General features: G+C 41.7%; 1 protein-coding gene across 1 annotated transcript; it reads left to right on the top strand.

The window, feature by feature from the left end:
• Nucleotides 1-21,291: 21,291 nt before the first annotated feature.
• Nucleotides 21,292-24,156, top strand: LOC141252240 (uncharacterized). The gene is made up of 8 exons (XM_073670483.1): nucleotides 21,292-21,469; nucleotides 22,300-22,469; nucleotides 22,578-22,704; nucleotides 22,839-23,123; nucleotides 23,275-23,380; nucleotides 23,462-23,587; nucleotides 23,677-23,817; nucleotides 23,901-24,156. The coding sequence occupies exons 1-8, from the start codon at nucleotides 21,292-21,294 to the stop codon at nucleotides 24,154-24,156; spliced, it is 1,389 nt and encodes a 462-aa protein (XP_073526584.1).
• The last annotated feature ends 3,109 nt before the right edge of the window (nucleotides 24,157-27,265 follow it).

The following is a 27,265-nucleotide window of genomic DNA, read 5'->3' as shown; positions in this document are numbered from 1 at the left end:
TAAAAGAGCTTATGGTTCAACATAAGTCTCTAGTAACTGATGCTAGAGCACGGCATGTTGAACTAGATAATGCTAAGGAAGAACTGGTTGAGCTTTCTAAACATTTACATGACAAAAACACACTCCCTTCTAAATCTTGTGAACTTTGTCATGGTAAAGGGTTAGAAGGTAACTCTGTCTCAACCAAAGACGTTAAGCTTGATCAGATCATATCAAAGCTTGATGTTCTTACAAAGTTAGTTGAAACAAAATCTGTTTCTCAAACAGGTTTCGTTAAAGCTAGACCTGGATTGGGTTATGACCCCCAGGAATCTTCCTCCTCCTCCATTCCTCCTCAAGCAAGTGAAATATCTTCTAAGATCAAATCACTTGAACAAGACCTTACTGCTTACAAGAGTGAAAACTCTCATTTAAAGAGCAGGATTAAGGTACTTGAGGAACAACCTTCAGAAACCAAAGAGTGGTTTCGTGGGGGAAAAGCGCATCATCTGTATAAGAAACAAGCGCTTACCCCAACTCAGCCTCCCGTCTTGCAGAAGAAACAACCATTTAGACCGGGAAAGGGAAAGTATGGTTATGTAAGAGGTAACCATTACTGTACCTTTTGTGGTCAAAATGGACATGACAAGCGAGAGTGCAGAGACTTGAAGGTTCTTAAGAGTAAGCCTTATAAGCCAATGGCTAAAAATAAAGGCAAGCGCACACGTATTCAACAGTCCTCAGTTGAGCACGGTTGCGCTTCAGGACACAGAGGTGCGCTTCGTCCAGCGCGACCTCACATTGTGTTAGATCTGAACGATCCTAGTTATTATGAGCCAGTCCAAAAGACTAGCTCAGAAATAGCTATGTCTAATGTTCCCACGAAGCGCAAGCTTCGATGGGAGATCAAAGCTTGATCTCTATTATTGCAGGTTGGGATGAAATGTAGGTGGTATATCGACAGCGGTTGCTCGTGCCATATGACGGGTGATCACAGTTACTACGTTCATTCCAAGCTAAGGAAGGAGGCAACGTCTCCTTCGGTGACAAAAAACAAGGTAAGATCATTGCTAAAGGTCGAGCGCATCTCAACAACGCTATTCAGATAGGAGATGTAAACTTAGTAGAGAACCTCAGGTTCAATCTACTGAGTGTAGCACAACTATGCGACCAAGGAGGTAATAAGGTATGGTTTAGCACAACTGAGTGTGCAGTGGTCAACCCTGAACAAGAGGTGCTTCTCAAGGGCAAGCGCATAGATAACACCTACCTCTTCGACCACTCCTTCTCTCCTAAGCGCAACCTTTGTCTAGCTACACTCGCTGAGACAACAAATCTTTGGCACAAGAGAATGGGACACGCAAGTCTACATCTACTCAACAAGCTTCAGTCCAAAGATCTTGTTCGTGGTCTTCCTCGCATCAAGGTAGAATCCATGACTTCATGCTCAGACTGCTCAAAGGCTAAAGCGACTCGTAGCTCCTTTCCCTCTATCAAGGTAGTGCAGACTAAAGCTCCCCTTGAGCTTCTCCACATGGACTTATGTGGACCACTACGAACGCAGAGTAAGGGAGGTAATCGCTATATTTTTGTAATAGTTGATGACTATTCTCGCTATACCTGGACTCTTTTCTTGAAGCACAAGAGCGAAACCCTTGCAAAGTTTCAAGCTCTTGCGCTTTTACTGGAAAAGAAGCTAGGGCTCCCCATTTGTTCAATTCGTTCTGACAATGGAACTGAATTCAAAAATGGTGAGTTCCTATCATTTTGTGAGGGATAGGGGTATTGATCATAATTTCTCCACCCCTAGAACCCCTGAGCAAAATGGTGTGGTTGAGCGCAAGAATAGGACACTTCAAGAGATGGCACGCACAATGCTACTCTCTAGTGGTGTCGCTTCACACTATTGGGCTCAAGCTGTGAGCACTGCATGTTATATAACTAACCGTGCCTTCTTAAGGCCTATTCTTGAGAAAACTCCCTATGAACTGCTTAAAGGGCGTACACCAAATATCTCTCACCTAAGGGTGTTTGGTTGCAAGTGTTACGTCCATAACAATGGGAGAGATCTTTTGGGTAAATTTGATGCTAGGAATGACGAAGCTATCTTCCTTGGATATGCACCTACAAGTCAAGGATATAGAGTACTCAATCTGAGAACTCAGATGGAAGAAGATAGCATCCACGTGAAATTCAATGAAGGAGAGCTTGAAAGTGTTCCAGAATTCAACGATGATCCATTCTCCAGTCATGATCCACTTCCAGCTTCTCTTCCCAATCCTCAAGCGCAACCTTCTGTCCCTTCTTCAGGTATGGAAAGTGACGACGATGATAGTGGAAGATGCGCTTCTCTGCCTTTGGTCACAGAAGCTTGCATTCCCAGAGAAGAAGCAACTCAAAAGAACAACACTCAGAATGAAGATCATGAAAGTGGACCATCCATTAATGTTCTTGCTCCCTCTTCACCTCTTTCTCCAGGTCAGGTAACTCCCTCTGTTACTTCTTCTACCCCTTCTAGCTCTCAAGCGGGACCTAGTATTGGTGAAGCGCAACCTGGAAGTTCTCAAGCGAGACCCAGTGGACTTTCTAGTGGTAGTGAAAGCCTGTCCAAAACTACAACGATGAAGCTACCAGACAACACAGAGGTCACCGTGCGCGATTATCAACAGTTGAACTCTCATCCAGTTTCTGCGATCATATCTCAGTATGAAAAGGTACCCAGACTCGCTCTAACATTCATAACATGCTTGCTTGTAGTGCTTTTGTTTCTTTACAGGAACCCAAGTCCATACAAGTTGCGCTTCAAGATCCAGATTGGATAATAGCCATGCAAGAAGAGTTGGAGGAGTTCCAGCGCAACCAAGTTTGGCGTCTAGTACCCCGGCCAGGTGATAGAAGCATAATTGGAACGCGCTGGGTATACAGAAACAAGCTGGATGATAGTGGAGCGGTGGTACGAAACAAAGCGCGTCTTGTTGCACAAGGTTACAATCAACAAGAGGGCATTGACTACGATGAAACGTACGCACCAGTAGCTCGTCTAGAGGCAATTCGACTGTTGATAGCCTACGCAGCGCACAAAGGATTCAAGCTATTTCAAATGGATGTGAAGACAGCCTTTCTCAATGGTAAGCTTAATGAGGAGGTCTATGTCAAGCAACCACCAGGATTTGAAGATCCAGCTTATTCCAGACCACGTGTACTTTCTTGACAAAGCGCTATATGGCCTAAAACAAGCCCCTCGCGCTTGGTATGACTGTCTATCTAAGTACTTGTTGGCAAATGACTACAAGAGAGGTTTGGTGGACAAAACCCTCTTCATAAGGGAAGTGAAAGGTGATATTCTCATTGTTCAAATTTATGTTGATGATATTATATTTGGTTCTACTAACTTGCAGCTAGTAGAAGACTTTAAGAACACCATGAGCCTCAAGTTCAGCATGAGCATGATTGGTGAGCTTAAGTACTTTCTAGGGCTTCAAGTCAACCAAATGGATGAAGGCATTGAGATTCACCAGCAGAAATACATCAAAGAGTTGCTTAAGAAGTATCAAATGGAAAACTCTAAACCTTGTCCTACTCCTCTCTCCACTACTACAAAACTGGACACAGATCTTATGGCTGAGAGGTAGATGAAACCTTGTATCGAGGTATGATAGGTTCTCTAATGTATTTGACTGCTTCACGTCCCGATATTGTTTTTGCTGTTAGTGTATGCGCTCGATCCCAGTCAGACCCTCGCGCTTCTCACCTTGCTCATGTAAAGCGCATCTTCAGGTATTTAAAAGGGTCTGACGATCTTTGCCTTTGGTACTCCAAAGGGGGCGGTCTTTCTCTTGTTGGCTATACCGATGCAGATTATGCAGGTTATTTGGCTGATAGAAAGAGCACTAGTGGCATGGCACAGTTCCTTGGTCCCTGCTTAGTCTCCTGGGGATCCAAGAAACAAAATTGCATAGCGCTTTCAACGACTGAGGCTGAATACATAGCGGCAGCGCAATGTTGCGCACAAGTGTTGTGGATAAAGCAACAGCTCGTTGACTATGGTATTACTCTTGACACTATATCTATATTTTGTGATAATACTAGCGCTATATGTGTTTCGAAGAATCCTGTCCATCATACAAGAACGAAGCACATCGACGTAAGACATCATTTTCTGAGAGACCATGTGGAGCGCAAGAATATTGAGCTTATTCACGTATCTTCAGAAGGGCAATTGGCAGATATCTTCACTAAGGCGCTTAATCGTCAGGTATTCTTAAACCTCAGGTTCAGCTTGGTCTCATTCAGCTCCATTAGCTTCGAGGCAATGGCCCTGTAAGTATTCCTCTATTTGACTAGAACTAGCGAGCTTAGTATCAAGGTACGAACTATGGTCGCTTGCGCTTGATAGCTTTGCGTCTGCATGCTTTTGATTGATTCTTGAAATGAATAAGTATTGAACTTGTCTGACTTGTTTGGCTCGATTTGATATAATCATAATCCATGCATGCTCTCATTTGCCAAAACTTGACAATGGTGATCGTCTTCTACCCATATTATATGCCTCAGAAATGATCCATTGCATTGGTGTCCCTAGCCTGACTAGATGTAACGCTTCTCTCGTCCTTATTGAGCTCTACATAAGAGAAGTATTCATTTAGTGACATAAAGCCTCAATTACCATACTACATGTATATGCACATACGTCCACATCAACTTGAGTGATTGAATGCTCTAATGTCCCCTATATGAAATGTGCATCTTCCATTCATTAATTGCTTTACATTGTGGTTTGAAAAAATTGAACTGGACATCACACTCTCATGACTACTCATCTCAATCAGTGTTGTGCTTCTTCAGTTCTTGCTATCAGTGATGTTTAGGCATGCGCTTCAGTGTTCAGCGCATTTGGGACAGTCGGTACATTGCGCTTTGTAGCGCATCAGGGTGGTTTCCTTCGTGGTTGGGTTTGCTTAACAATTAAGCAAGGCTTTTCTCGTAATTAAAGCGCGCCGCTCGTGTGTGATGTAACGGCTATTTACAGTGCAACGGTCGGAAATCTAGCCGTTAGAGATCTACGCCGCGTTTTTTATTGGACCATTGGTGGTAACGGCTCTATTTTGTGATTGGTTCGTTGAAGCGGTTCCGAGTTGATGTAAAGAGCTATAAATACGAGGTATTTGCCCTACAATTCTACCTTCCCATCGTTACTCCTTTACACTTACTCTCCTCTTCTACTCTCCCTTCTCCAATTTTCTTTCTACTTGCTACCATGGACAAAATCCTGAGCGCCCTCACCGAGCTTGACCCAGAAACTCGTGCGAAGTTTCAATCACTTGTCCAAGCTACATCTTCTTCACCGCCTCCATCCAAGCAGGTGTCCCATGAGGTAACATCTCCCACTAAAACGGCCTCCCCTAAACAACCACCTCCTACAACCACCCTGTTCCTAAATCTCCAAAAGTTGATTTGGACTTGTTGGCCCAAGACCTAGAGCTCGCTGGCTACGATCCAGTTCAAGAGCTTGGCCGCATTCAGGCAGAGACCTCACACACAACCCCAGCTAAAGGTAAAGGGGTTCTTTCAGTTGATACACCCTCTCGCCCGGGGTCAAAAACAAGATCTCCAGGGCATGCGCTTCTCTCTCCACAAGACGAGCACTTCCAGTTCCTAGCGTCAATTCCTTCAGATTCAGACGCAGATGAGGATATCCAGCCTCTGCCCAGTTCAAGCGCACCAACTCCTCTGCCGCTTCCATCCCAGAAGCCTGATAGGCTGAGTGACGCGCTTCGCCGCAAAGGTACAAAGCGCAAGGCTGCTGCTCCTCCTCCTCCAATCTCTGAGCACGAGTCGTCTGATGGCTCGGAACATGACTCCCCACCGCCTACTACTAAGCCAGTCGGCACTTCTACTCGTTCAAAGCGCACCAAGGTATCAACTTTATCTGACTTCCCTTCTGTCCCTCAAGGTGTACAGAAACGCTCCCTCCTCTTCCCAGAAATCGTCACTCAGGATCTACTCACGGGTCTCCAAGACTCGTCCCACGTTGCCCGCTTTGCCACTTGGCTAAGCTTTCAGGGCTGGGACACGCTGGAAACTGAACCAGCGCGCTGCAACAACTCCATGGTATACCAATTTTATGCAGCGTTGGAGTATCCACCACCGAATCCAGAGTACAGCTCAGTCACGTTTACCTGGAGAGGAAATACAAAGGAAAGTTTCAGGGTAAAGGATTTGGCTAAAGCGATTGGGCTAACGGAGCAATCCAGTGGTTTTGGCAGGCTATACAAGAAGAATTGGCCGGCAGGGGCGTCTGCACTGAAGAAGGTAGTGTTTGGTCAGAATGTTCCAAAAGGTACGCTTTCAGTTGACCTTCTTCGACCCTCTAAGCGCCTTCTTCATCATTTCATCATCACCAATATCACGCCAAGGGACTATGACCGTGATAAGGTGACCATAGCTGACTGCTGCATCATGGCTGCCGTAATCTCCAATCAGGTAGTCAATACAGCTCAGCTCATGATGAGCCACCTGGTGCTATGCCGCGCTGCAACTTCAGGCCCTCTACCATTCCCTCACCTAATCTGCAAGATGCTCCGCACAGATGGATTGTATGATAACTCTCTTCCTGATTATGCTTGCTCTACTTTCCTTACAACTGACGCTATTGTTGCACTCCTTCTACCCAAGAATGAGGAGAAACTTCCCTCCAGCTCGCGCTCTGAGTTGAGTCCTCGAGCTCGGGTCTCCTCCAGTTCCAGTGACATATCTGCTATAGTCGCTTCTATGGAAGCGCATCAGGAACGGGTAGAGAAGCGTCTTGAAGAAATGGTAGAGATAATGTCGTCAATACTAAAGCTTGTTCAGGAGAAGTTCAGTGAAGAGCGGGGTGGTAGCCCTTGAGCAGTTGTGATGGTTGCGCTTTTTAAAGCGCATTTGCTGATTCTCTTTTTTTCTCTCTGCTATGTTTTTGTGATTTATTGAATTAGCTCGCTAGGACTCCAACTTCTTTTGTGCAGTTTGTACTTGAAATGACAATATAGTATGCTTCTGATTTTTATATCTCTGAGAGCCTTACTAACTTGACTTGTCTTTACTTGAGTTGCTCACTTTTCTTTCTTAAAGATTTGTTGACGTCTTAGCTAGCAAGCGCACTCTACTATCTTTCTTACCGTATGACTTTGCTTTGAATTTTTCGATGATGTCAAAAGGGGGAAAAACACAGGTAAATTTCTCTTTGATTAAGGGGGAAGTATGAGATCGTGCTTGAATTCAGGGGGAATTGAAAACTGGTATGGTTAAGTACCTTGGTAAGTTACTTTGATCCAATTCCGAATCTGAATACTTGATTAAATTGATATTATTGATTTCATTTTGGTCACTTAAGAAAGTATTCATGAGCTTACCTGTTTACAGTTTGTCATCATCAAAAAGGGGGAAATTGTTAGTTGAGCTTTGGTAGGAATATTAAAGCTCAATGTATTTCTCTGTGTTTTGATGATAACAAACTAATATGTTTAATTTCTTAGTGTTTTTAAGCCTTCCAGGTCATTGCCATATTTGTAAGGATGCGCTTAAGTCACTTAGAGATGCGCTTGACTGGTAACAGTCGCGCTTAACACCAAGCGGAGAAAGTTAGTTTCGCAAACGGTGTTTAAATAAATCCATTCCAGACCAAGAAGTAAGAGTGATCGAGCTTCGAGGGCATAGGGATGCGCTTGAATGTAGTTGAAGAAAGTTGATCACGAAGTTCCACTGAAGCTTAGGGTGTGCCAGAGCACAGGAGAACAAATCTAGACGCTTCGAAGGCTGGTAAGGCGGGAGAGTGCAAGTTGCGTGCACAGGAAGGTGCGAGAAGAACTTCACACTCTTTGGGACGCTACTCCAGGGATCTCCAGCGTGGCAAGAGTTTGTTAGAGCTAAAAGCACACGGATTACTTATGTGGCGTGGATCAACACATGGAGAACAAAACCAAATCACTCCAAGCCGTTGATTAATTCTGGTGAAGTGATCAAGGCACACGGATTGATGAGGTGGCATTTTATATAGTCTCAGTTTGTTACACGGTTAAGCTATAGGGTTAGCTTAGGACTTGTGTATAAATAGAGTACTATTTCATTCATTTTAAGTGTTGCAAACGTTGAGGATATAGGAAGCTAGAGAGAGCTTGAGATATAATTCGTTTGTAATCAGAGAGTGTTGAGAGTGCCTTTGTTCTCCAGAGCTGAATTGAGAGTATTGTAGAGAGAGTGCTTACGAGTGAGCTTCTCGTGTTGAAGCAAGAGATTGTAATCACTTCTTAATCAATACAAGTGTAGTGGTGAGTTTTATCCCGAGTCAGCTAGTGGCTTAGGGTTCTCACCTTTGGAAATTCTTGTGTGTGCAAATATAGGTGCGCTTTAACAACTTAAAGCGCGCTTTATTGTCGTCTGACCACTTCCGCACTTAAAGGACATTAGTAAATTCATTACTAAGTGTTCTACATTGGTCAAGCGCATCTCAAGTATCGAAAGCGCAATTCAATACTAGTGAAGCGCATCTAAGGCTTAATGAACCTTAGAGACAAAAGACAATAGCTGATCAAAACACGTATTTTATACTTTGTTAACGTGTTTCAAAACCATCAGTGTTCAAGCTCCACAGGTTCCCTAAGTCAATCGTGAGCGTTAGATATTCGGTGTCTCTCAGTGAAATCTGGAAAGAATTGTTCACACTTCAGGGAATCAGCTTACACTGGTCATCTACTTACCATCCACAATCTGATGGACAGACAGAAGTGGTAAATCGATGTCTGGAAACTTACCTCAAGTGTGTGACCAGTGATCGACCGACATTATGGAGCAAGTGGCTTCCTCTAGCTGAATATTGTATAATACTTCTTTCCATTCAGCTGCACAAGCAATGCCATTCGAAATTGTATATGGCCAGAGTCCTCCTCTTCATTTTCCTTATATGGTAGGCGAAGCTCAAGTTGATACAGTGGCTAAAAATCTCCAGGAAAGAGAGAACATGATACAACTCCTAAAATTCCTTTGCATCGAGCCCAACACCGGATGGAGCAAAGTGCTAACTTTCACCGATCTGAAAGACAGTTCGATATTGGGGACTTAGTCTTTGTCAAATTACAACCATACATGCAGCAATAAGTGTCACAACGATCTTCTCATAAACTAGCACCCAAGTATTACGGCTCTTATGTTGTGCTTGACAAATGTGGGCATGTGGCCTACAAACTTCAACTTCCACCTGAAGCATTGATTCATAACACCTTCCATGTATCATAGTTGAAGAAATGTGTCGGTACATCATCTGTCGCTAATGCTCTGCCTTCTGTAAGCATGGATGTTTTTGTCAAAGAGTCGGAGGTTGTCCTGAAATGCAAGATTGTTCAGAGAAAGGGCAGGGCCGCAACTAAATTTCTGATAAAGTGGTGCAACCATCCAGCTGAAGAGGCTACATGGGAATTTCTATACGATTTGATTCAGCGATACCCAACATTCCAACCTTGAGGTCAAGGTTGTTTAAATGGGGGAGATATGTTACATGATTATAGATACTGTTAATCAATTACAGTGACGTGTAAAGTAATTGATTCTGTTAGTAACTCTGTTATAGATGTAAGCAAATATGGATGCATGAGTCCTTTAAATAGCTAGCTATGCATTGTAAGAAATCATCAATATACACAAACACAATTCCTCTCTATCTTTGTCTCTCTATCGTTCCCAGCTGACCGGTTTGCTTTCAATCCATAGAGAATCCGCGTAATCAAGCCAAGGACTGGTGAATCCGTAAGATGATTCATTAGCTCTTACAATTCTATCAATCTAATTGTAGTTACAGGTTCTTACTGTAACACCTAGCTCCAACCACTTGTATGTGGTCCTCCTTCGTTATCGACCATCTCCGTCGTCAAACACCACCAAGCGCTTGCAATTCGTCTTCTTCTTCTCGGTCTCCTTCCCATGCATTTGAATCTTCCAGACTCGACGTTAGTCACCGGAGCCATTTGCATAATCAACCGTCGTCTAGAAGTCGCTTCTTGATTACACGTCTCCACCATTTCGTCGCCAACGATCACCGTCGTCGACCGTTTACCGTAGCCACCATCAGAGTCTCCATGTTGCCAACTTTGTGCCGTTGTTCGTAGCCGCCAAGCAAGGCTAGTGAGTCCTCCGTTCCTCCATTGTTGTGGTTGCCGTATGTACAAATGAAAAGAAGAAGAAGCAACAATCGTTCTGGCTTGCTTCTTTATTCCTTGGGTCTAAGTTGGGTTCGGCCTACTACAAATTTAATTCTAGTATTTAATTATTAATATATTAACCAATTTAATTGCATTAAAAATTAATTTGACTATTTTAATACGTTATATATCAGTACATATAATTTATTTATAACCTCTTATCCCAATCATATATTTATATTTATTAATTAAATTATTATTCAATTTAACTAATTCTTTTAAATATATATTAATTGATATAATTAATAGATATACTATACCGATTAAATTAATTATTTAGAAACATATTCTGGAATTGGATATTATATATTATATTTTGATAGTAAGATTAATAATATTTTTTTATTAGTGTTAATATTTAATTCTTTTCTATTCTAGTTCAAGTTAATATATATTGTAAAGTATATATTTATTTTTAATTTTTTAAATAAATATATTTTCAAAATAGTGATTTATATTCCAGAAATTATTTTAATTAATTATATTAATTAAATTAACTATTTTATTAACCCATGACTAGTTGATATAATTTAAGGAGATATTATATCAAACAGAGTCTAATTATTATTCTATTCATGTGTCTGGGTACCGCGTTGGATCAGAATTCTTGAAGATCAAGTTTGTTAACAAGGCTCCAAACTTCAGATCTTAGACCCGATCAATCCCCTGGAAGTGGAGGTTCGCTCTTGCTTATTTAATCTATTTTGTCTTAATTAGTAATGACTCGACTGTTATATTAAGTTGGGATAAAATATAATTCTCTTGTGTGTTGAGAACTTAAATATAACCTAAAATGAATATTATTTATATATATATATATATTATACCTTAGGGTGATAGATGAAGTATGTTATGGATTGGTGTGGATGTTATTGTGTAGCTAGAACGAGTATTCTTAGGAACACTATGTACCTCGCGAGGTCTAGTGTTTTTTTGTAGCTTGATATTAGGAGGATGTTGCCCTAATATCCTTTGGTCATGACCATACCCTTATCTGAATATAAGTGTGGTGCATTTAGCTAGTGCCGACAATCATGATTATTCCCTCGTTCACATAGTGAGGTGTTACTACAAGCTTCAATATAATGATCGTTTTGGAAGTATGAAAGATAAAGAGAACACATGTGCATAATTAATTTGTTTCGAACAATTAGTCTACTAGGAAAATTGCCTGGCCTCCTAGTTTATTCATGGGAGGTTGTTCTTAAAACTACTGTTGTAAAATACCTAAAATGTTCCCCATAATTATATATATTATATTATATTAATAATTCCTATAAGACCCAACTCATTTGGAGTCTTCTCCTTATATAAATATTTGCTATAAGACTCAACTCCTTTGGAATCTTCTCTTATTCTATATATTTTTTCCTAATTAGGTGGAAGTGTCAGAGTTGCCATCGGCTATCGGCTTTTATTTGAGAGGCCGATGGGTTTAACTAGATACGACCACATATAATCTCACATAAATTCCACTTGCATAGTTTTTATTAGACTAACCGACTGATATTTTCCTTACATGGTTGGATAATATCATCCGTCTACATACGGCACATCAGGTGGTACTTCCAAGGAGTTAAGAAGATTTAAGGTGCCGGGAAGTTGCAAGTTTGTTTATATTTTATATTTCTATAATGTTATGATCTTTTGTTGATTAAGACTTCCGCTAAATTTATTATTCTTGGATTTGTATTTTATTGTAAGACATTTATTTATCATTGAGTTATTGAGTAATTTTTATATTGAATGTTTTAAAGCCTTTGTGACCTTGACTCGATGATTCGAGGTTACTGGAGATATATCCCGAGTATATTTTGGGGGTATTATAGGCTCAAGTTCATGACGCCGCAAGGATGGGGATTGTCAGGGGTCAAACTCCTCTGGACCGAGAGTGTAACACAATCGCATCGACTTCCCTCGGCCTAGCCGCAAAGCCCACCTACCCTAAGGAGATCACTGAACTAGAAGCAGAACAGGTCGAATCAGAGGTACAAGAGCTCTTAGATGATGATGGGGCCAAAGAAAATATTACTCCATTGGAGAAGGAAACCGAGAGGCTATATGTCAGCGATGCATTGTCGGTTGCTAGCCAACGTGCAATCGAGACCCTTCTCTCAAGATTCCATGAAATGTTTGCCTGGACACCAAAGGACCTGAAGGTATCCCACCCTCATTTATGTCCGACTCTTGAATGTCTCTCCGGAAGCTCTCCCCATATGCCAAAAGAAGAGAAAGGAAGTCAGCGATGCATTGTCGGTTGCTAGCCAACGTGCAATCGAGACCCTTCTCTCAAGATTCCATGAAATGTTTGCCTGGACACCAAAGGACCTGAAGGTATCCCACCCTCATTTATGTCCGACTCTTGAATGTCTCTCCGGAAGCTCTCCCCATATGCCAAAAGAAGAGAAAGGAAGTGGGCGACATGGTTGCAGGCTTCCGCAAAGAGGTAGACAAGTTATTGAAGGATGGATTTATCCGTGAGTCATAATACCCTAAGTGGTTGGAGAATTTAGTCATGGTGCGAAAGGTGAATGTCAAGTGGAAAATTTACGTCGACTTCTCTGACCTGAATAAAGCTTACCCTAAGGATAACTATCCACTAACCACCATTGACGAACTAGTGGATTCCACGGCAGGACACGAGGCTTTAAGCTTCCTCGACGCCAATTCCGGGTGAAGATGAACTTACACGACCAGGAAAACACATCCTTCATAACGAAGAAAGGCACGTACTCCTATACGGTGATTCCCTTTGGCCTCAAGAATGCAAGCGTCCCATTCCAGCGACCGGTTGACAACATCTTTTGGCCATTTCTTGGAACTACCGTCAAAGCGTACGTGGACGACATTGTGGAAAAGAGCCGTTGAGAGGAAGATCATCCAGCTGACCTGAAGAGGGTTTTTGAGGCCTTCCTGACAAGTGCGTTTTTGGAGTTAAAGCTAGCAAGTTCATGATGTTCTTGGTACGCCCGCGTGGGATAGAGGTCAATCCAAGCGCGCGTGGATGAAAACCAAGCCATGACACCACCCAAGAATCAATGTGAATTGTAGCGATTCGTGGGATGGGTCAACTATCTTAGTTGCTTTTGCGCCAAGATCGCGGAGAAAAGCCTCCCATTTTTCAATACTCTGAGAAAGCCACAAGCCTTCAAATGGACACACGCATGCCGAGAAGCCTTTGGGGAGGTGAAAAGCACCTAGCCACTATGTCAACCCTAAATCCCCTACACCAGCCGATGAGCTACAACTATATATATGTGGGGAGTAAGTTCGTAAGCGCAGTCCTCACCCGGTTAACCGAAGCCCATGTGCCCGTAAAAACTCGCTTCCCTTCAGTTGATAAGATCGCCTTAACCTTAGTCACAGCCGCGAGGAAGATAAGGCTATATTTCCAAGAGCATTAAATATGCGTCCTTACTGGCAAGTGGGTTGCATCACCTTGCCATTTCCGGTCGGCTCGCAAGGTGGGTTGTGGAGCTCTCCAAAATTAATATCAAGTACAAATTTTGCCCGGCCATGAAGGCCCAAGCCTTGGCCAATATCATGATAGAAAGCTTATGTGACATCACCAATGGGGGTCTTCTGGAGTCGAAGGACATCTGGACCCTATATGTGGACGGAGGCAGTCAACGAAGAGGGAAACAAGGTGTGTATCGTCCTTGTCTCTCCCGAGGGAGAAAACCCTTGAGTATGCTATCGTGATCAACTTCCCCTTCACTAATAACGAGGCCAGGTATGAGGCCCTAATAAGCCGGGGTAGAATTAGCACTGGTAAACTGGGCTTGCTGGCTTAGGTGCTACAACAACTCGCAAGTAATGGTGAATCAAATTTTGGGAATTATGAAGCCAAGACAGGTACTCTACCCACAAATTATGCCCATTCCAGAACTCTTATCGAAGCATTGGATCAAAAAGAGTTGATAGCCATACCTAGGGAATAAAATCAGCGAGCCAATGAGTTGGCAAAAATGTCATGGAGAACAAAGGTATCCATAGACGGAGAAGTACTATTGGAAGCCCGAATAGAGTGAGTCATTAACGGAATACTTATGGTTGTGGATCAGGTACTCCTAGAAAGAGACTGGAGATAGCCTATACTTGACTATCTCACCTGGGGGATATACCCCGACTCAACATCCAAATGTAGGACAATGCGGGTCAGAGCGAATCGTTTCTTTGTGGAGTCCCACCAACTGTACAAGAAGGGTATCATGACTCCTGGACTAAAATGTCTCTCCCAGAAAGAAGAAAAAAGCCTTCTCTTAGAAATCCACGTGGGAATATGCAGCAGTCACTCAGAATGGAGGATACTGGCTAACAAAGCATTAATAATCGGTTATTACTGGGAAACAATGAAGGTCGACGCCATTCGAGTGACCGAGACTTGCCAAGCTTGCCAATTCCATGTCCCAACCTATCACCAATCAGGAGTGGAAAAGTAGGTGATGGGTGCCCCGTGCCCATTCTCGCAAGGGATATGGACCTTCTCGGCCCATTCCCCAAGGCTCCAGGGAAACTCCACTTTGTATTGGCTGCGATCAACTATTTCATCAAGTGGAGTGAAGTCATTCCATTGGCCTCGATCATAGTAAAATTACTGGAGAAGTTTATGTTTCAAAATATCATTTGCAGGTTAGGCCATCCCCAAGTGATTGTGACCGAAAGAGCTCCCAATTCAACACTAAAAAGATGATATCATTCTACGAAAGCTTAGGCATTCTAATAAGGTTCACGTTGGTATCACACCTGCAAATTAATAGGTAGGTGAAAATGCAAATGGAAAGATCTTCCACGCCTTGAAACGCCGCCTGGATCGAGCTTGGTACAAGTGGGAAGAAGGACCTTGCACTACTCAGAAGACAATAAGAACCAGAAGATGTTGCTAGAGTTTCAATTGAGGGGGAAAATGAGAGAAGCAGTCCAAATCCAAGAAGAAAAATATAAGAGCAAAATTGCCTAATACTACAACAAAAAGGTGAAGCCCAGGGGCTTTAAGAAGGGTGACCTAGTCCTCAGAAAGACCAAGGGAGAAATGTTCGACCCTGGATGGGAGGTCCCATATATCGTTTATAAGGAGATAGCTCAAGACGTCCCATATATTGACATAACATACCCGACTAGGAAACAAATTATTTCATACACTCCAAAAAATTACTCCATACCCAGATAAACTGACCAATCGAACAAATCCAAAATACCCTACCACCAAAACCCCATCTAGCAAAAAAACGGCTCTACCCGGCAACGGAAACCACATCAAATGCACCAGAAACAGTCAACCCCGTGAGTAAAAGCCAAACTACCGACCCCACCTGCACCAAAACGAGAGGAAGAGGCCCAATCAAAAGCAAGTTTATAATAATTTAGGAGCTTTACTTAGCACCCTAGTTTTTTTTAAATTTAAGAAGGTTGCACCCGAAGATTGTTAGTTAAAGCAACTTTGTAACCCAAATCTAAGCAAGTTTAAAGTATTTATCAACGCTCTCCCACTGACCAACACAAAAAACAGATAACACGCTATACATAACATGCTAAATTACATAGATTTAGCCGGGTATACCAAGTAACACAAAAAAACTTATGCAAAAAGAGAAAAGAAAAAGTAAAGCGCTTAGCCGCCCCCACACTCCTCTCCTATATGACAACCTAGACAAGCTCAGATTGCCGAGGAGGAGACGAGGAAAAAGGAGTGTGAGGAAAACACTAAAACAGGGGCATCAAGCTTTAATCCCGGAGCCGGACAAAGTCAAGAGGCGGGGTGGCCTCAAGGTAAACTAGCACCCGAGTCATTTGATAGCCTATATGAGCAAGAGTCACTGTGTTGTGCCAATCCTCCAACCTCTTCAAACACAAGGGCTCCCTCACCGGCTTTGGAGGGAAGTATAGCTGCCCTGTGATCTCTCATTGCATGGCCTCCTGGTTGATGACAGCGGTGAGCCAAGTAACGTCTAGCCTGTCGAGTCCATCTTCAATGCCTGAAATAGCGAGACCTAACGGTACCACCCTCGTAACGATGAATATAAATCAACCTCTTGTTGCCACTTTGACACACCAACCGAACATGAGAATGGATTTGTAGTACGAGATGAACCATGATGAAGAGAAAAAAAAGGGAACCGGAGTGATGAAAACTCTGGATTGAAAATCCGTAATGAAAGCAATGTCACTTATATAGACAAGAGTAAAAGAAATAATCAACGGCATTCAAAGGCAATAAAAAGAGAAAAGAGCCTTAAATGCATAAGAAACCCAGCCACTCTACACAGAGAGCGCACCATCATAGCCTACAAGAAGTCCAACCAAACAAAGGCGCAAAGTCAACGCTACACCCACAACACAAAGTTTGAATTTAATAACCAAAAGCGGCTAGAGTTATCGTATTACACAGGAGAAGTTCAACCGGAACCCATAATCACAACAAAAGGGAAAGCGAATAATGAATCTAAGGATCCCAGCCACCGGGCTAGTAGGAGTATCTTCCACACATGGCCTCTTCTTCCCCAACTGTCCACCTCCGAGTGAGAATCCACAGGATGCTCTAACACTTCCATTTGAAGGATGTCCTCGTCACTCGTAGTGGTAGAAACCCCACCTGTATGAGGAGCAATAATCCCCTTTTTAAGAAACTGCCAGCGACCAAATCAAACTCCTTCCAAAGCTCCAGAATCTGGTTATGTTCATATGGATCGTCCATAATCGTACCCGTCCTCGGGGGACGGTAGTGAAGAACCTTAGTGATGGGAGACCATCATCACTATCAAAATCCCTACATGAAGACCATCCTAAGCTTGAAGACAATACCAAATTAAAGATTGGAATGCAAAAGAAGACAAGAAGAAGAAGACCTCAATTGTGTTTGAGAATTAAATTAATATTGACGGAACTCATGCAATTATTTTTCTTTTAAGTTTTATTTCTTTTATTTATTTCAAGACTTTAGGATTGTGTCTTTTAGAATTATTTTATGTGTTTGTTAAAGACAAATTCATCCCCCTCTTAGGAGTATAAAATGGACTTGTCACGGCACTTGTAAGGCAAGCAAAATTTGATGAAAATGTGAATCATTTTTGCCTCATCCAAAGAGACATTCTTGAGAGAAGAGAGGCTCTCATTGTTGAAGATATTAGCTTTGTCATTCTTGGCCCTCCCTTGAGATTGGTGTTCCATGTCGTCACAATCCTCCTCCTTATGCTTCGTCTTTCATAGACGCTTCTGTAAGTTTGCATAATTTGGGTTTCATCATCATTTAGGCAGGTTTTTATCCATTAATATTAAGGGTTTGTTCATTGTTTGATTTGGTTCCAAGTTCTATCCATTTCCCTTTCATTTGTTCTAGTTTTAAATTTGATTTTCGAGTCTTCATTTCTTTTTCATTTAGAGTAATGTTTCATGAGTTTACAACAAGAAATTCGTGGCCTTCTTCATGCACTTTCTTCCGTTGATAATTTGTTGTTGAGTGTGGCGTCCAGATCGGTAGAGAGCATGCTGACCCCGTATCACTTAGGGACAAGTCCATAGTACTCCTTAGATGAGAAACTAATGGGATCAATCTTGTAATACTTGTCCATTAATAGAATACCCGCCTTCCTCCCTACCCCATAGTAGGCCCATCCGTCCACTCACAGCCGATGGTGGAAACCTTTGACATATTTGGTGATCACGTCTCTCTGGATGGTCGTCATATTCCTACCCATTAAACCACTTGGGCGCCTAACGAGGCGTTAGCTACACGTAGGTCCTTCATCTCCTGATTAATCTATGCCTCCCCCACCAACGCCTCCTTGAGTCGGGCATCTCCATCGGCGATGCCTTGAGAAAACTTAGTGTAGACAGCCTCATACTCTTTTTGCAAAGTTTTCTATGTGCACGTGGGTCCTTTGGGCCTCCTCCCACATCTTCTTAGCCTCCTTTTTGCCAGACGCTAGAGCTCGGTTAAGATAAAGAATCTCCCTTCCTAAGCCTCAATCATTTTCACCTGAGACTCTACCTAGACTCTTAACCATTGGATCTCACCTTCTTGAGAGGCCATCTTCTTTTGCATAGCAATGGAGGCATCTCCGTCAGATAGATGCCAACACCAAGTAAAGAGTATGAGGCCGTAGGCGTCTCACTTGGACATTTGCGATGAAACAGATAAGAATTCACACGTCAAACCCAATTAAAGAGGGAAACATTACCAAGAAAAGATAAGACAATTTACCCAGGCCACATGTCCATAAACCTCATGGATCAAATTGTCAAGCTCTGTTTGACGAGAGCTACTCGACCCTCTCGGGTCAACAATCGTAGTAGGCATCACGATGGAGAAGGACCCACCAAGGCGGCCGTCCGCTGGGGCTCCATCACCTGTCCCAGACTTCCACCCCGACTGTTGGACTCACCGAAAAGACTCCCCCCTCAGGGCTTCTTTCCAGTGAGATGGGATGAGAGGAATCCCTCTCATTGTCATCTAAAATCATGCACTCGGGTAAATGGAGATTCTCAGTTGGAATCGTTCCGCCACCACGCTCGTTAGTCCCTCCATCCACATCCATGTGCAAATCATTAAAAAAACAGAGTGCCAAAACCAGCTTCATCCTCTAGAAGACTCCCTATGAATCCCCCTCTAGCTCGAGATAGTCGCACAATAAACTGTCGAATTCGATGAACTTCGTACTTGTGCAAGGGAACAACGAACATTCAAATAATAAAGAGCAAAACCAAAAACCATCACTCGAAGAAGATTAGACCGAGGGGCCCTCCCATCACCTGGTGATGGATGTTCATGCTCAATTTAGCCGCCTCTAGCCTCTTGCACGTAGAAAAGCATCAAAGGTGACAGCAGTCACCCGGTCCAATGACACCAAGGCATCGTCCTTATGCTAGGCTTCATCCGACGTCAAGGAGCGAGCAAGACTTCCCGCTAAAGGTCTTCTCAATACATAGAGTCCGCCGTGAACCTTAATAAGAAACCATAACTTCTTCCAACCCTCCACTTTAATCGTGCATGCTATCATACACGACCCGACTACGATAGTATAGTAGTTGTAGAAGATGCTACCTTTCTCTTAATTTTCTCCTTCTAACAACAAAACGAGATCATCATCCAGAAAGTGTCCATGCTTGATTCGATGAACTTCGTACTTGTGCAAGGGAACAACGAACATTCAAATAATAAAGAGCAAAACCAAAAACCATCACTCGAAGAAGATTAGACCGAGGGGCCCTCCCATCACCTGGTGATGGATGTTCATGCTCAATTTAGCCGCCTCTAGCCTCTTGCACGTAGAAAAGCATCAAAGGTGACAGCAGTCACCCGGTCCAATGACACCAAGGCATCGTCCTTATGCTAGGCTTCATCCGACGTCAAGGAGCGAGCGAGACTTCCCGCTAAAGGTCTTCTCAATACATAGAGTCCGCCGTGAACCTTAATAAGAAACCATAACTTCTTCCAACCCTCCACTTTAATCGTGCATGCTATCATACACGACCCGACTACGATAGTATAGTAGTTGTAGAAGATGCTACCTTTCTCTTAATTTTCTCCTTCTAACAACAAAACGAGATCATCATCCAGAAAGTGTCCATGCTTGATTCGATGAACTTCGTACTTGTGCAAGGGAACAACGAACATTCAAATAATAAAGAGCAAAACCAAAAACCATCACTCGAAGAAGATTAGACCGAGGGGCCCTCCCATCACCTGGTGATGGATGTTCATGCTCAATTTAGCCGCCTCTAGCCTCTTGCACGTAGAAAAGCATCAAAGGTGACAGCAGTCACCCGGTCCAATGACACCAAGGCATCGTCCTTATGCTAGGCTTCATCCGACGTCAAGGAGCGAGCGAGACTTCCCGCTAAAGGTCTTCTCAATACATAGAGTCCGCCGTGAACCTTAATAAGAAACCATAACTTCTTCCAACCCTCCACTTTAATCGTGCATGCTATCATACACGACCCGACTACGATAGTATAGTAGTTGTAGAAGATGCTACCTTTCTCTTAATTTTCTCCTTCTAACAACAAAACGAGATCATCATCCAGAAAGTGTCCATGCTTGATTCCCCCTCCCCCCCCCCCCCCCCCCGCCCACCCAGCTTATAGCATTGAAGGTAATAATAGGTCAAAACCCTCCATCCGTTAGGGTGCATCTATATAGGGATGATGCCCAACTCATTGAGAATTGCTATGCTCACCCCAAGAAGAGGAACTCTAAACCCGTCTGTGAAGCTCTCCAAATTTACAACATAGAAATCTGGGTAGGTCTGGAAAGAAGTCACCCCTCTTGCTGGCAGAGCCACCACTGTCCCTTGGGGAAACGGATAGGCCGCCAATGTCTGCTTCAAAACCTCAAAGGTGAGGGTAGACACGTCCCTTAGTTGTCATCCCCGACGGTGTCCCCATGGGAGAGGGGTTTCACACACTCTCGAAGAACCCGACGGAAGAGTTATTCCGGCCTTGTCAACCGCATCCGGAGAAGAAATGGGCAGGCAGGGAGCCTTGGCAGCGACGTCCAACTGGACCTCTTTACCCTTCTTGTGTTTGGTACCGTTGGAAGTGTCGTCGTCACGTGTCTTTATGCAGTTATGCGAGTCGTTTTTATTTTTGGTTCTCCTCTTTCTAGGCGGTCGATTCGGTCCTCTCGGTCTCCGAATCGCTCATTATCCGGAATTTATGATTCATACAACACAAGTAAGGGAATATACAGTAAAGAGCGTGGAAAGAGTAGAAGAAATTAGGACGAAGCTGTAAAACGAAGCAATGAAACTTAAAAGTGAGGAGTTATCCAAAATCAGAAAAAATATAGACATAGAAAGAAAAAGAAGTATGAGATCGAGAAGAATACCATTTTATTAAAAATTCTGCCATATTGAAAACCTTTCTTTAGTATGTCTACAAAGTTTGGGATCATTGTTTTCCCATATTTTAAACCAGCTTCTAATTTCCTTAAATTTTAACAACTATATTTTAAATGGGCCATTTATTAGTCTACATGACCCAACATTATTAATTTCATAGAAAATGCATAGACGGCCCAAATTTATAAGTTAAGTTTGGCATCCAAAAATACGAAAGCGCGAGAAAGTTGAGATATTCGTGAGATATGCAGAAGCCGCAGGTAAAACAAGGACCACCCGCCGGTGCAGCCGCTACTCCGGCGGCGAGGAGAGGCCGCCCTTACGGAAGCGGAACTAACAGTCCCGCTGCTGCATCCTCTTCTGATGCTGCCGCGCCGTCGACTCTATTAGGCCCCACTCTCCAAGTTCATACTGCCTTTGCTGGTCAGTTTTTAATTTTGCCGAAAACCCTAAATGTCCTTTTTCTGTTGTAATTTCGTTTTTTCTACTTCGAATTGTGTTCCGGTTATGACATTTTATCCTGGACATAGTAGATCATGAGGGAATTTCAATTAGTCGATTAACTGCACAATCCATTTTCTTTCTCAAATTAGTCTTTATGAAGTGTTTTATCATGGTTAAGTGTGTGAGCTGTATATCATGTTATTTGGCCCGGAAATTTGCTTCGATTATGAATTGCTTAGCAGAAAAGAATGAGGTAGCATTCCCTCCATTGAGGATTCTGTAACTTCTGACTTAGGTCGGTATATATGTTTTTGATTTGTGAATGTTAATTTAGTTGAACTAATTTAGGTAAATGCAAGTCATAAGCATTAATGGGTATAGGGATCACATTGTGTGGCTCCTATGGAGGAGGGAAAAGGGGAGTTATTCTTCATCACTATTCAGCAGTCATGTGCAAGCTGTTGAAACAGTTTTATTGGTATTACTCAGTTGTTGTCCAAGGTTGCATTCTAATATGTGATATTACGTGTCAAATCTTCCTAGTATAGGCCGAAATCATGATATCCTGTAACCATTAGGTCGCTTGTTCGAATCCGCACTTAAAACACGTACCAAATATAGCTTTGAATCAATATGTAATGCAGCAGAGGGGCTCGTATTTAGTAACTCTTAGTTTTCTACTTTTTTATTACCGTACCAAATACAGCGTCCTTTGCGCATTTTTATCGGTAAGTTAGCCTTTCCTTTTTTACCTTGCAGAAGTTCCATACTTTCTGCCACTTAATCGATTCTTTAAAGCTTTTTTCCAGACCAAAATCACAAGAGGATAGTTTTGGCTCTTCAAAGCGGCTTAAAGAGTGAGATAACATGGGCATTGAATGCACTTACTGTGCTTTCTTTCAAAGAGAAGGATGATGTGCGCAAGGATGCTACTCCTCTTGCTAAAATACCAGGACTACTCGATGCTGTTCTTCAAGTTGTAAGTACCACTCATTCCAACAACTACACTATATAGTTTTTTAAAGTGTCTACTTGCATTTCTTTACCTAGTGAGTTCGAGTCTGAATTATTTTTACTATATTAACAGATTGATGATTGGCGTGATGTAACCATACCAAAGGAACTTATAAAGCGTCGAAGACTAAGAACTTTAGGATTAAATTCTTCTATGACTGGATTTGGGAAAGAATCTGGAGCATCGGGCTCCAATAGCAGTCAACAGAGAAAGTAAATCCTCCCCTTCTCATAATAGCTCATTTCGGCCCTTTGGGTGTACATATGTTATTAAGGAGATAATGACCTTTCAAAGTCATTTATTCACAAGTCATTTTTGCAGCTTAATCTATAGCTCCTAGCTTGAATTCTTGTTGCTGCAGTGGTACCTCAAGTTCACCTTTGGCAGATTTATCATCCCAGAAATCTACAGTGAAGCGCTTATCAATAGACTGGTGGTTTGAGGAAGATGGTCTGTTCAACCCAGATGAAGAAGGCCGCGCAGAATGGCAGCTATGTGCTATTTCTGCGTCAAATGTTATCCGCAACTTCTCTTTTATGCCTGAGAATGAAGTTGTTATGGCTCAACATCGACATTGTTTGGAAACATTGTTCCAATGCGTACAAGATAAAAACATAGGTAGATTAAAATAAAGAGTTGTATATCACTCGGTTTTGATTTCTGTGATTCTTATGCTAATTGTATATATATTACTGCAATCTGCATGAGACTTTTCCATGGAAATGAGTATGTAAATATTTGTTACCTGATAAAATTCCATTTTAAACAGAGGATGAGGAGCTTGTAACTAATGCTCTTGAGACTATAGTAAATTTGGGGCCTTTGCTTGATTTACGAATTTTCAGTTCCTCGAAGCCTTCTTTCCTCAACATAAAGTAAGTTCAATTAATTATTTCTTGTTATTGGCGACTTTGCTTTATTTGTACATTACAGATTCTTTTTTTGTCATTAATCAGGGAAAAGGATGCAGTTAAAGGCATCATGGGTATGCTAGACTCTCCAGTGAAGGCATGGCATTGTGCAGCAGCCGAATTGCTCGGGCGTTTAATCATACATCCTGATAATGAGCCTTTTCTTCTTCCATTTTCTTACTCAGGTTGTTTGCTCGGGCGTTTAATCATACAAAGCCTGTCATTCCTCAGTTAAATGGTTAGTAATTTGTCATACATCAAATCACAATGCAGATTTATAGACGGCTAGTTGATCTACTTAGCTCACCAACTCCTGATGCTCAAGCAGCATCTGTTGGCGCATTGTATAACCTTGCAGAGGTAAATATGGACAGCAGGGTGAAACTCGCTAGTGAGAGATGGTGAGTCCTTAAATTCTGTGCTTTGAGATTGTTTTTCAATATTTTGACCCTACGAAAATGGGTAATGATTATTTTGGTTTCAGGGGGATAGAGAGATTATTGAAGATTATAAAGGGGCCTCATCCGGTGCCAGAGATATGCAGGAAGGCAGCTATGATATTGGAAAGCCTGGTGTTAGAGCCACAGAATCGAGCCCTGATGGTGGCATTTGAGAACGTATTTGCAGAGATTTTATTTTCGGATAATAAGCAGTCGGACTCTTTTGCGAGGATATTGTTTGAACTGACATCGCGGCCGAACAACAGGATGGGAGCAGCGCGAGGTATATGGGGTATGTAGTAACTCACTAACTCTCCAACCTAACTTACCAAATCTCTTTGAACTCATTAGTAAATGAAACCTGTGTGAATTTGTCAATTTTCAGTGTTTCTTGTACATGATATCTTGTTGGTTGTCCGAACTTGCAAATATTATCTTCCACACGCCACATGCCACGCGGTTTACCACAATTAGGGAGAGTTTAGTTGGTTGTTAAGTTGGTGATTTGTTCTTTGCTTTGTGAGTAGTCAAGCTTAGAAATGGTAACCCATTTTACTCCCAACCTCCACCTAACAACAGCTCTTATCGTAATGGAGCTTTAATGCAAGTTAGATTTGATTGTTTCACTAGAGATGGGTCAAATGTGGCCCCCAAACAAACTCAATAGTGCTCATTTCCCTTTTCTTTGTCTTATTTTAAAATGAAAACAATTAGACTAGTATACAACACTAATCCTTTTGAATGAAAATAAATCACTATCAAAGCACGAAAAAATCCAACTTCGCGATCCCATGTACTAGGCATTTGTAGATAATTTGTGATAGAGCGTCCGATGTTTTATTTATTTGTTTTTTGCTAAGGCTAGTTAGTCATTCTCTAAATGATAATAACAGATCCATGGTCTCCTTTTTAGGGCTCGTACATTAAGCCACATGTGGCATAGCTCATTAGATCCATGGTCTCTTTTTTGTTGTGTTATTAGAGGGGGTTTCGTGTATTTGATTTGACAATTAAATGAGGTACAAGACTATGTGAGTACCACACTTTTTAGCAACCAAAAGGCTTTCTACACAATAGAATAAACCTAAATCATTTAAAAAGGTGATGGCAAAGAAATCTCTAATACTTTCAGAAGAGTACTGAAGAATGAGAAAGGTTTAACATCGATTAATAAGTCCATCTGCTGAATCTTGAGACTATATTTGATCGCAATTTTCATCGAGTTGAGGCGATACAATATGTGGTTTTATTGGTCTTTCTAAAGCAATGATTGAAATGGAACCTTGTTAATTTGGTAGTAGCACTCTTGTCTCTGTAACGATCATATTGATTTTCCATGGCACCTTCCATACTTTTCTAATTTTTTATGACTCCAATGTTATCGTCTTCGAAGATGACACTCCTAAAACCCTAACTAGCATCAACTCTTATGCCTGCAAGGGCAGCAAGAGCCTCGGTTCGGACAATATAAGAGTTCTTATATTTCCCTTGTCCATAAATAAAATATTCCCATAATTATTTCTAATAATGAATTTTATAAAGGATAGACCTTGTTCCTAACTGAGCCATCAAAGTTGTTTTTGACAGAGCTATAACGAGGTTTCTGTCAAATAAGATTGGTGACTTTATTTTATTTTTATTTTTTTAATATGAGAAAGAATTAGGAGGCCTAAGAGCAATGCCATCCTAGAGCATCTGAATGGATGAGAGCCTCGAGCTCTAGATCGTCCTTCCATCTGTCCCTTCTTCCAGGAAGCCCCAGCTTGGCCACACGATCAACCACCCGATTACCTTCCCTGAAGACATGCACAAACATAAACGCCGGACATGATAATAAATTCACACGAATGTCATTAATAATTTGATTAATTTCACAGGGACATTGTCAAATGCCATACAACACGTTTATAAGGCATAAGTTGTCACCCTCAATTTCCACAATTGATAAATTTGATTCCTTAACAAACTTAGTAGCAAGACGAAGAGCCAAAGCCTCTGATTGCAGAACCGAGATATTCACCCCCGACTCCTTTTCCATAGCAATAATCTTGCCATTGCAGTCCCTACTAACAAATCCCACCCCGCATTCCCTCTATGGTCTACTGCTCCGTCAAAATTTATCTTAACTATGTTATTATTTGGTTTGATCCAATGCGTTTTTTTTCCTTTCTCTCCTATTTTCTCCCTTTTATTCTCCTGTAATGAATCCATCAACTCACATCCATCTGTGTTAATAGATTTTTTTTTCCAATTTTCTCTGAGATTTCGAATAAATTCCTTGAGGTCCTTAATTTTAGTTCCGTCATCTGTGTGGAAGGTACTATGATTTCTAAACATCCAAACAACCCACCAAGTCGTCGCAATAGTGATCCCTTGTTCTGCATTAAGTTTCCCAAATAACTCTACTAAAATCTCTTTTACTAGTTTATTATCCAAATGCATGTTTCTTAGTATCTCAATTATTGTCTGGTCTTGATTATTAATTTGTGAAATAGTGAATGGGCATTTTAGAAATAAATGAACCGCATCCTCCATAAAATGGGGACACATCTCACAATTTATAGGTACAACAATGTTTTTATTGGCTGGGTTTCTTTTTGTAGGAAGTCCATTATGAGCAAGTTTCCACATATTTTTTTAACTTTTGGATATGTGTCCATTTTCCATATCCAAGAAAAGTAATCATTTTCCAGAGCCAGCCTTTTGGTAATCATCTCATACGCTGATTTAGTATTGAACATCCCATTTTTATTCTAAGACCATATTATTTTTTCTGGTTTATTGTTTATTGGTATAGGAATTGAAGATACGAAATCCACACCTTCTTGATTAAAAAATTCCCTCAATTTTCTATATCCCATTTCTGATTTTAGATGAGAGAACTAACTTTATTGTTATTATTACAATTTACATTTTGACCTCTGAAATCCTCCGCTCTTCTAAAGGGGGTCCAAGAATCCTTCCAAATGCGAGTAGAATCCCCGTTCCCAAGGCACCAAATAATACCTTTAAAGAATTCATGCCTTAGTTTTATAAGTTGAGCCCATTGCGAAGACAAATTCTTACCCGAGCCCATATACTCCTGAAGGTTGAAATCCTTTAGATATTTTCCTTTTATAATATTAACCCATATATTGGATGGTTCTGCTAAAATTTTCCAGAGCAATTTCATTTGTAGTGCTTTGTTCATATGCTCCACTTTCCTAATTCCAAGACCACCATTCATTTTTGGTTTACAAATCTTATCCCATCCAATCTGCGGTGAGTGCCTGTCACCCTTATTCCAAAAGAATCTTCTGTTGATTCTATCAAGTTCCTCATGGGTAGAAGAAAGAAGCATAAAGCTTTGCATTAAATAATCTGGTTTAGCTGAAAGATTTGCTCTAATGAGCGTAGCTCTTCCTTCCCG

The sequence above is a fragment of the Phyllobates terribilis genome, unplaced genomic scaffold (genome assembly GCF_046119375.1).
Source record: "Phyllobates terribilis strain yellow unplaced genomic scaffold, ASM4611937v1 Scaffold_8479__1_contigs__length_29409, whole genome shotgun sequence".
In the NCBI taxonomy this organism is placed as follows: domain Eukaryota; kingdom Metazoa; phylum Chordata; class Amphibia; order Anura; family Dendrobatidae; genus Phyllobates; species Phyllobates terribilis.
The sequence above is the reverse complement of the archived record's forward strand: the minus strand, read 5'-3'. Positions and strand labels throughout refer to the sequence as shown.